The following is an 11,577-nucleotide window of genomic DNA, read 5'->3' on the forward strand; positions in this document are numbered from 1 at the left end:
ATTCTCTTGTTTGTGCGTTATGTGAATTCCATGCATTAGACCAATTCGAATTCGCAACTGATGAAAAACAAAGAAATATTAATGACCTCATCCGAAAAACGTACACCATGTGTTGCAAACAACTTGTTTCAACCTGAACTCATTTTGGCTCGAACATAATTAATATCTTTTAGCCCCGTTGGCCTGAAACTTTAATAACTTGATACGCAAGCCGACCCGTTTTGTGCCAGACTTTAAATCTTGAATCTGGCAGTAACAAGAGCAGAAAATACTAGAATCCAAACAGAAGTGTTGCCAAATCTATACTCGTATCTCAAGATAAGAAAAAGTTGCCAATTTACACACAAACAAAAACAGATAAAACACTTCAAACCTTTTGAAATACAACAAAAAAAAAAAAGGAAAAAGAAAAGGATACTTCTAATCTCTTTAGATTTAGAAGTATGCCATTTTCTTGTATTTGCTTTCAAATTGTCTTAAAAGACCTAATGAAGGAGGAGGATGAGCACTTTCTTAAAACTCTCTTCACTCCGTTCTTCAGACCTTATTAATAACTTCTTGAAGAAAAATCGCAAAAAACGGACTTTCCTCGAAACCTTCTATATTTCCACAATCTTTTGGTCTTCTTTGACCTTTTAAGTCAACGTGTAGCTTGAAACCGACACCTCAGCCGGAGAAGCAGTGTGAATGTACACAAACTCTATGCTTTTTCCTTCTGGCAATGAGCTAGCCCATTTTGGGAGCCCGTATGAACCGCTTGTGGTCTTGGTGAGACCCCAAAGAGGCCCGTATAGCTTAGAAACCGAAATGTTAACTTTCTTGATAGTCTTGTTTGATTTGTTAGTCAGTGTAACCGAGTATCTATAGTATTTTTTACCATTAGCGATCCATGAACTTGTAGTCTTCTGTGTAATGCCAATCAAACCTAACAAAAGGAAATCTTTAGTAATAAAGTCATTATTTTTAAACAAAAACAAAATTATTATCAATTTTACCCGAATATGGAGTCACTTTCGGCTTTGGTTGAACAACGCTTGGTTTAAGAAGAGGGACTTCAACTGAAAAAAGATTCAAACAAAGCTTGAGAAATGACACCAAAAAAAAAAAAAAAAAACACTCGGAACAAATTTATCAGATTAATCGGTTAACATACCTTGAAGGAGTTGGTTATAACCAGTATGGCCAGCATGTAATCTAGCCAATACTCCAAGAAGAGGTGCATTGTTATATGTAGCAGGCTCAGTCTGCTGATAATTATCTCTTTGGTCAGCAAAGTTGTCATACGCATCGGGCCCACCAACAATCGCACCTGTTAGGAGATTCGGGTCACTTGCTTTTCGGGTATACCATGTAGCATAACCGCCTCTGCAGCTAACGAATGCTGGATTAACCTTAATCGACACAATCGATGAACCTCTATGGTGCACTAATTGCGGGTAACTCTTCCCATATCCAACCATATAACTTGTTGCTCTCGGGTTGTCCCCAAGTATATAATCCACCTACAAAAAGAATAACAAACAATCCAAAATTTCAGATTTTGTACTACCATATAATCATTTTAAGTTTTTAACATGTTTCTTGAAAAAACTACTAGGCTTGTAAACGAACTAAACGAATATGCACGGGGCATGCTCATGTTTGCTTGTTTCACTTTAATCGAACAAACAATCGAACATGAACATTTAAATGGACATACTTTTCTTGTTCGTGTTCATTTATTAAAAAAATGAACATGTCCGTGTTCGTTTATGTCCTTTACTTCGTTTGTTAACATATAAACAAATAATTCACGAGCGTAAACAAATGAACATAGAAAAACGAACATAACTAAGCTAATACCAGTTAAAAGAAAGTTTTTAAAACTGGACTAAGTTTTAGTGGGCCTAAAAGTTTTAAATGAATATATTAACAAACTTAAATGAATGAATGTAAACTAACGAACATAAACAAATTTTGTTTACCTGAGATTTGGCAAAAGCAAGAAGCTCAGGCGGGGTGACGGTGCCAGAAGAACACCTTAAGTTTCCCCGGGCAGAAGTCAAATAGTCAGAGTAAACGGTAAGGAGGAAAGACGCACTTGTGACAAACTGTAAATTATTCCATCTTTGTCGGAATATTAATCCTCCGGGCGTCTTTTGAACATTTCGGCCATTTTTACCTAGACACGCACACATGAAATTCTCGGCCTTTTGTTGGTACTTCCCGAACACTGCTCCATGCCCATGGGACTTTCCTCCCATCAAAAACTATGTAACAAGTATACACATACATTTAGCTAAAGTTCTTTTATAGTTATAAATGTTATAAACCTATAAAATGTACCTTAGCTACAAGGGTCTGAACACCGGCGTACTTAACGTCCCAACCGAACTCCGTCATAGACCAGCCGGTTCCACCGAGTGCGTCACCATTTCTACCTAGGTAATCCAAGTAGTACCGGTTACTTGTTGCCTTGTACATCCATGCAGCTGCCCATAGCAACTCATCCTAAAAGATGAAAATAAATAAATAACAATATAAATATGTAAACTAAGTAATTAAATTTGGAGATTGTGATAACCTAAAAAATGGCTGTTTTGAAAAAAAGTAACTTAATGCTTTCATGATTCGTTTTAAAAAAAAAATGGTTGTTTTAATGTCAACTGCTTTCCCGGTTCATTGATTGGACCGGTTTTAAAAGCCAGGGCCCGGTGATGTTTTAAATAATTTAGAAGTACGCGTATAATTAATTCAAAACAAAATATAAAAGTGGTTTATATTTTAATGTGGCTTTACAATGCTAATAAAGCATATATAAAATCTTGAACAAGCAAAGACTAATTAAATACGAAATTTCAATTAATCCAAATTAAAACCAGTTGGGTGATAGTAATTCATATAGGCAAATGAAAATGTGACTTAACGATACTTAAAACTTCGATTTCCGTTCGCATGCCAATACTATAGTGACATATAACGTCAGAATATGTCATACTGATATAATTTACAACATTTCGATCTAGATTAATTGTTTGTTATGAACAAACTTAGTTACTTTGTTAGATTATGATTGTTTTTACAACGAAAGTGAACTGCCGGTAAATATAATCAACATGGATTATAAATTATAGGGAAAGTTAACGTAAAAATTAAATTAACGTCATAATTGTGTAAATCAAGTAGCGTAATTATATATGCAACTAGTGTGATTATATAATTGCGTCGTAGTGTAACTACATTATGCTGTAATTACACTATACTATAATTACACTATATTGTATATATAATTGTACTCTTTGATTCGCACAGTTAGCACGTTAATTTAATTTGTATTTGATGTAAATCCATCAATTATAATCCGCCAATATATTTTAGTTTATTAAAATTCAGTTTTTAAAAATATGAAAAGTATAAATAATGAAACAAGTGATTGTTAGATGATCACATACCGCGTATCCACTAACAGACCGATAGTACTTCTGTGCCACCGTAATGCTACTGTCGTATTTACCCCTGTATTTATCCGCAAAATCAAATAGCTGCAAATGATGACAATGGTAAATTAGCCAAAGCAACAGGGGCAGAATTGGAATTTAATGTTAAAAGTATGCAACTATGTATGAGTAGGTGTCATGGACCACGTGTGTTCACCGACAGTCAACTCGACGGATGAGATCTGTGATCCCATAATATTTCAACGGTGGATGCACATTATCCGTGATCCAACATGTGTCCCAGCATATCTATCTTTTTAGATCAAACAGACATACCAAACCAAACTCCTTTGCTTTAAACGTTTGTATTCAATGCATTGTTCATTGTACATCCTAAAGCTATATATATCTTTTATTTTTTTTTATATAAAGTTATATGGTCTTTATTGCTTCTATAATATATGATTGTTTATTGGATTACATCGAAACAGAAGGCAAGCGGCCAACAAGCTGCGCCGCTACCCCTTTTTGAATCGCAAAAACGTGAGTTTGTGTTTTGGCATATGTTTTGTTAGGAAGATATCCCAATTGACTGCACTTAATGAATTGTTAATTGTACCTTAGTATAAGACAAATTAACAACACAACAATGCCTACTTGTGAATAGAGGTGGACAAATAAAACGGTAACGACCCGACCCGAAAATCAAACCGGAACCGAACTGGTTTGAAACCAATTATGTAGAAACTGGTTTGGAACCGATTGAAACCGTAGGTTTACAATCGGTTTGTAATTTTCTCCACCAAAACTGGTTCCAAACCGGTTAAGGTTAACCGAACGAAAACCGGCCAAAACCAGTCAAAACCAAACCGAAATCGACCATAAACTAGTTAAGAAACCGATTTCAACCAGAACCGAAACCGATCATAAACCAATTTTAACAATCACACTAGAGGTGGGCAAACAAACCGGTTAACCGAACCGACCCGAAAATCAAACCAAAACCGAACCGCTTTGAAACCGATTATGTATAACCCGGTTTGGAACCGACTGATACTGTAGGTTTGGAATCGTTTTGTAATTTTCTCCACCAAAATGGGTTTTAAACCGGTTAACCGAACCGAAACCGGGTAAAATCCGGTCAAAATCCGAACCGAAACCGATGGTAACATGATCAATAAACAAGTTTCAACCCGAACCGAAACCAATCATGAACATGTTTTGACTTTTGTTAACTAAACCGAACCTGTTTCAACCCAAACCAATTTTGGATTTTAAACCGGTTTGTTCCCCTCTAAATCACACCAAATATAATAAGTTTATGTACCTCTACATGTGAAGTTAATATTTAATAAGTAACGGAAGGAAATAAGTAATCAGTATTCCATGATATGCGCATCATTAATGCGGTTATCTAACTTACACCTGACAGTAACCAGCCTGACACTAAAGCCATGAAAAGACTAACTCTAGATATCTTAGGCTTATTTATGTGTACTGCAGTCTCCGGTGGGGATATTTATATTCAGATTTATTTAATAAGATTTTATTGTTGCCTAAATAAAGGTGATATAGTGACATGTTAGCGGTGCCTTAAAAGATCCTAACTGTATTTACTTCAACTACTTCGCTAAAATACGCATGTACTTGCTAACATGCACCGTATTACCCTAAGACATGGTTTTTTTTGGGTTTTCTAGGTACCCAGGCGCCCTCCTATATGCCCTGTATACTTGTCTATACGTCTCTTTATAGCTCTATACATGACGTATAACCCTCTGTATAGCCTTATACAGAATGTATAAGAGGCGTTCTTAATAAGACCTTTTTTTCAATGACAAAGGACTAATGTGCAACTTTTCATTAAAGAAATAAAAATCTCTTAGCTTCTTTTTTTCTTTTCTTTCTTTTTTTTTTTTCATTTGGGTTGTGCTAAACATATAGTTGCTATTGTACTTGTTGCATCCCTTTAATTTGTCACGATCGTAACAATATTCCCTTATTTTCACACTATAAGACAAAAACAAGGACCATATGATCTGATATTTTTAGGGTGGTTGCAATAAAAATTTACTCGGCACGCTTAGCCAATTCCTTAATAATATACTATCGAGTCGGTAGAGATTAGTGAATAATCAACTGACCTGGGAAGCATGAGAGAGGAGCAATTTAGAGTAAGCGGGGTTGTAGCGTCGGAACACGACGGCGGCGGCGGCCATAGCAGCCGCCGTCTCTCCGGCAAGGTCCGACCCAGGGTTATTTTGGTCAATTCCATAAGCTTTTCTTGAAGTGGTCATGTCTTCTGGCCTTTGCCAACAATAATGGTCAGTATTTCCATCTCCAACCTATAACAAACCACACCATTCAATCAACATCCTTAAAAGACAATCCATATTTTGTTTTAAAACATTAAAAGTTTAAAACCAATCAAATGTACCTCTCCATAAAGAACATTTGGTTGAGGATGAGCTTTTATGAGATAATCAGTACCCCATTTAACAGCTTCCATAGCATGACCAAGCTCACCACTTATGGCCATTTGTTTCCCATATTCTATTATGCTCCAAGACATCATTGTTACTGTAAATGCCATTGGTAACCCAAACTTAACGTTGTCTCCTGCATCATAGTAGCCTCCAACAAGATCCACCTTCATACCAACATTTAACCATCAAGATTCCATATTTTTTCAAAACAATTAAAGGGTTTGATTTAAATTTAAGTTTAAGTAAATACCCAAATAAGGTTTTGGAAAATAAAAGCCAAACTGGATTTTAATAACCCAAACTGTGACTCATTTGCCGACAATAAAGTTACACTCAAAACTTTATTTTCGTAATCTCAATCACGTAATCATAATTGAGTTACACTTGATTTTCACTCGATTTTGCTAACAAAAATTATTATGAATAAAAACGTGGAAGCACATCTTTCTTGCGGTTAAGTGACTGAAAATCAAATGTAAATCGAGTGTATATCTATAACGCTAAGATGAATTAATTTCTCTTGAAGATTATTATTATTATTATTATTAATTCTTTTTGAACATAAAATGATTATTATCAGGTAATGAATTATAGTTTAAATTATTATGAATAAAAATATGGAAGGACATCTTCTTGCGGTAAAGTAAGTGAAAACCAAGTGCAAATCTATAATGGTAAGATGGGTTAATTGCCCTTGAAAATGATTATTATTATTAATTATTTTTGAACACCAAATGATTACTATATACCAGTGAATATTGGTAGTTATAATTTAAATTACTAAAATCCAATTTGACTAAATAAAACAAAATTAAACACTAGAAACAAAATTTTACCCCATTGACTTTGCCATCCATGAGACCAGAATGGCCTCTCCATTTGACTCTTTGATTACCAGGAAGATAACCAGATCTCTGAGCTTCAAAGAACAGAATGCTCTTGGTAAGAGCTTGCTTGTAGTCATGTGCACCTGCTAAAGCCAAAGGTACAATCCCAACAAGCAGAAACAGAGAACAAAGTCTCATAACAACCTCCATTAGAAACCAAACAAGTTGGATGTCTGAAATCACAATGTTGGTCTGGTTGGTTTGGTTATCAGTTAAATTCCTGATAAGCCAACTTTAGAGATAGAGAGAGGACGGAGAAAGAGGCTATGCAATGGATGGTATATATGGAGATGAAGAGAAGGTGACAAAGGCTCAGAAATGGGGAGAGTGTAATAAATGCTGGTTTGTGCATTAATGTTGTCATATTTACGCTATATTATTATTATTATTATTATTATAGTCAGTTAGAATAAAATGTTTTCGTTTTTTAACTTGGAGGCTGAGAGGTGAGTGTCGAGAGTGCACTTGTGAATTGCTTGGAAGGATCCTAGTGTGGGGATGGGACTTCTTTTTCTTGTAAAATTTAAAGGCACTAAATGTTAAGTTATATAATATCACTAGGATAATAACCCGTGTTACACACGGGTGGAAAACATATTAAGAAACAATATAAAATGTAAAAAACATATTTAATCAGCACAAATATTTGACATACATTTTTTACCAGCAGATATTACAAAAGATGTTAAACTATGTCTATAACATAAAAAGAAAATACTTTATAAATAAATAATTCAGTAAATAAGGAATAATATAACATAAATGAACCATTATATCTGAAAAAAATAAAAAACCACATTAGTAACAGATTTTGTAATATTATTTGAAAACCAAGCTTACAAATATATACCAGGTTTAAACTTATATTTTCATCCGTATAGAGTTTTCGTTCAAAAACCTTTTGAAACAAAAAATGTCGGGTTTAAAAACCGTAGCTTGCATTTGATCCTCCTGTCATGAAATAATAATAATAATAATAATAATAATAATAATAAACATGTGTAGATAATTAATGAAAAGTGTAGTATAAAGAAAGAAAAATATAAAACAATAAAAAACTTACAGATTGATCCATAAGAACCATCTCTATCAAGAAGTCCTCGTTTGGAGTGTTTGTTATCGTTGACTGTCGATACTCTCAAAACTCTAACCTTAACTGTGGATGTAGATGTTTTGAGAACATCAATTTCATCCAACATTGTAAAGCTTTGAGCCTCTATTGTAATCTGTCTTAAATCAAACGATAAAAGACTTTACTGAAATAATTCGTTTAAATATAAAATTTATAATTAACAGTTGAAGAACTTACTTTGTAAAAATTTCAAAGGCAGAAGATTGTTTTAATGTAGAGAATGCATCTATGAGCGGATGTTATATACTACATATGGAGATGTTTATAGTTCAGAAACCGTTTTAATTAAATAATAAAGACAATAAATCGAATTCAATGAAATGCAATATACATCTATAAATAAAACCTCATAAATAAGCCTATAAATGCAACATATAATTTATAGTAAAAATCCAGGGCTTGATTTTTGGAACTACAAAAAATTAGACATCTAACTATAATAGTAAACCAATTTGACCTGTTGACTAATTCAGAAACCGTTTTAATTAACCCATTTTCTTTTCTTTTACTTTTATTGTAATGTTTGCCGGCAATCCATCCCCTTTAAAAAAAAATTCCTGGTGTGTATTTTGTAAGTTTGTTTAATTGTTTTTTTGTAAGATTGTTGTTGCAGGATTGTTTAATTAAAAATAACAATTTTTGTAAGATTGTAAATTTCTAGTCAATATATAACTAATTTATCAACTATATTAAAAAAGATTTTAGTTTCCAAAAAATAACAGTTTAATGTTACCACAAATTTATTGTGAATATGTGAAAAATAATTATATGAAAATGTGGTGATGTGGAGTCATATGTGAGCATCCTAGATTAATGACACGTGTATAGAATTGAGTTGTTTTATTATATTAGTTAGATTAGGTATTTACAATATATATGTAATATTTTCTTTTATTATAATAAATGTATAAGAGCATTCTCATCCAACCCCTCATATTATGTGAGAGATGTTTTTATAATTTAGAGAGTGATTTAGGGTGTTGTGAGTGAAGAGTTTTTTTATATTTTAGAAAAAGTAGTGATTTGAAAAGTTACTGTTCATCCTCTATAATTTTTTAATATATTTTGAAAGTAGTTGTGAGTGAAGGAAAAAGAAAATGTAATGATAAAAGGTACAAAAAGTATTATTTAATTGAAATGAAGAGAAAAAATAAAGTGAGTTTTAGTATAATTTTTAGTTTGAAAATAAAGTGTGGGATGAGAATGCTCTAATATTACTATTAATTGTAGTTTTGAATAACTGACTAACGTGTCCTTTTTTTTGGATTGAAAAGAGAGTATAGTTGACGGTTTTTTAAGAGCATTTATATTGGAACATCACTAATCACATTTTTTATATAATATAGAGAAGAGGATAGAGAAAACAATTAAAACAATGTTACATTACAATATACATATTAGAGAAAACTAAAGTACACTTTAAATTTTTATTCAATCCTTTATATATTTTTTTAGTGTATAAGAAAGAATAAAAGTTTATATAATAAGTATTTGCGAGTAAGATGTAGATAGAAATAGAGAGTTGAATATGGAAGGTTTTTAAAAAAAATAAACAAAATTTAGAGAGAAATATGATTTTTAGCTAAATTAAAAAGATGAAGATTTAGTTTCCAATGTAGATGCTCTAACCACTTTATACACGACAAATATACACGAAAGTCGAACGTACAAGTGTTGACGATCTTTATTTAAATTGAGTGATATGAAACGTACCTCTATAATATATAGCTAGTTTAAAAACATACATAAAATGCTTGGTGATTATGGGTTATATGTTTTGCTTGGTTGATGTTCATGTAAAAAAAACATGTTTAGAGCTTATATGATCCTTAAAGCTTTTATAGACACTAATGATCTTTTTCAAAATGTTCATTTAGTTGGATACATTCTTTTTTTATACATAGTTTTTTTTAATGTTTACATGATTAATACATTTTCTAAGCATATCAAAACATTAATGCCAATAAATCTTAATATTCCATGTATTATTTTGAAAATATCAATATAAAATTTAGTATGTCTGTAATAAAAATATTTTTGTCACATAATGTACTATATCATTTACCCCACGTATCACCATCCACACATTCACACATAGTGACAAAATTCTCTTTATAACAATAACGTGCAAATACACTTTTTTTTTTATGTTTATTAACTTTACATGAGGACAAATTTATTAATTAAAAATAAAAAATAAATTCATTAGTTACGTGATATTTGTCGTTTCAAGTACGTGGCAACGGACGGTGAAAAAAAAAACATTAGGGGTGTATTTAGCAAGGAGTTTTTAGGGGCTTTAAGCTTTTTAAAAAAAACTCATACCTAACAAAAAAACTTGTTTGGTTCAATGGACTTGAAGTTTTTATATTAGAAGAAAAAGTTTTTTTTTCTAAATGAGAAAAAGCTACAGGCTTTTACAATTGAATTTACAATTTTGGTACTTGAACTTTCATCAACTTTTGTTAATTTATATAATAATTAATTATTTTACTCTTATTCAAAACTAACTACCCCCATGACTTTTTAAAAGTCCATAATTTTTTCACACGTTAATATTTTTTAAACACATTACATCATAAAAAAAGAATATTTTATTCTCTTTAATTTGAGTATGATATTAATATACTTCTTTACCGGTTATGATTGGCAACAAGTCGAGTCAGACGAGCTCGAGTCATGTGTAAGACCAAATTAGGGTCGGAACGAGTCGATAAAAAAGGGTTAATTTAGTTCGGTTCGTGTCAGTACGGTTTTGGGTCGAAAGGGGCCAGGTCAGAATATGTTTCAGATTAAAACGGTGTCGGGTCGGAAAATGTTTCAAATCAAAAGATGTTGGTTTAAAAAACTATTTATTTGAAATTACTGTATATTTTAGCTTTGTTTCTTGATTTTCGTCACGATTACACGCTTGCTGCCTTTGCACGAAGTACACGTCTGCATTCAGGTTATGCATGCACTAATATCAAGTGAATCACGTACCGACACTGATTATGCAGTTGATCTCAAGTTGCGCGCGCACTCTGCTGCACCGCGCTGACACACAATTAGTTTTATTAAAAGCTCCAGCTACTCTGCCAAATACCTAAATATATCTAAAAAGCTCCAGCTACTATGCTAAACACCTAAATATATTTAAAAAGCTACAGCTAACAGTTAACAGCTAACAGCTACCAGCTTCCAGCTTCTAGCTAACAGCTACCAGCTAGTTTTGCCAAACATACCCTAGGTTTTACGACCTTTCATCGAGAAATAGTAAAACGTAAACTTGACGCCAACACCCTGACAATTCTCCCCACCGTCCATTTATTTACTATTTTAACCCACAAGCTTTTCCTTTCTTTTCATTTTCACCCTGACACTTTGACCATCCGATATATACTCTTTATATATTTACCATTTACTCTCTTTTGTTTCATGTTGTCACACCCCGACCAAAGGCGGCGGAACATGCCGAGGTGTAACGATTGTCCATAAGCACATGACACTAATTAAAGTGACAGTATTTAATAAACTCATTTCATTTCACAACATCGAAAATGTCACATAACAATTATCCATAAAATAACCATAAACAAGATATCACAAAATATGGCAAATTTGATATTGTTCATTTTTACTAATATCCTAAGGTCTTTGATGTCGTTTTCTTCACA

The 11,577-nt window shown here is 32.5% G+C and overlaps 1 protein-coding gene across 1 annotated transcript; it reads right to left on the reverse strand.

The window, feature by feature from the left end:
* Positions 1–467: 467 nt before the first annotated feature.
* LOC143599454 (endoglucanase 6-like) lies at positions 468–6,939 on the reverse strand. Its single transcript, XM_077077408.1, has 9 exons — positions 6,739–6,939; positions 5,854–6,066; positions 5,561–5,761; positions 3,432–3,521; positions 2,326–2,490; positions 1,965–2,249; positions 1,154–1,502; positions 996–1,058; positions 468–925 (listed from the first exon to the last, which is right to left on the reverse strand). The coding sequence occupies exons 1-9, from the start codon at positions 6,937–6,939 to the stop codon at positions 636–638; spliced, it is 1,857 nt and encodes a 618-aa protein (XP_076933523.1). The 3' UTR covers positions 468–635.
* Positions 6,940–11,577: the final 4,638 nt, after the last annotated feature.

Source organism: Bidens hawaiensis, unplaced genomic scaffold (genome assembly GCF_021521415.1).
Source record: "Bidens hawaiensis isolate Kalapana, Puna unplaced genomic scaffold, B.hawaiensis_p1.1 tig00052214_1, whole genome shotgun sequence".
Classification (NCBI taxonomy): Eukaryota; Viridiplantae; Streptophyta; class Magnoliopsida; order Asterales; family Asteraceae; genus Bidens; species Bidens hawaiensis.

What these genes read in the sequence shown, in the direction of transcription:
- LOC143599454 (XM_077077408.1), bottom strand. Translation starts at nt 6,939, where the DNA reads ATGGAGGTTGTTATGAGACTTTGTTCTCTGTTTCTGCTTGTTGGGATT. An exon ending in TCCTCTCTCATGCTTCCCAG is followed by an intron (nt 3,522 to 5,560) that starts GTCAGTTGATTA and finishes CATCATTTGCAG; the next exon opens with CTATTTGATTTTGCGGATAA. An exon ending in TTGCTTTTGCCAAATCTCAG is followed by an intron (nt 1,503 to 1,964) that starts GTAAACAAAATT and finishes TTCTTTTTGTAG; the next exon opens with GTGGATTATATACTTGGGGA.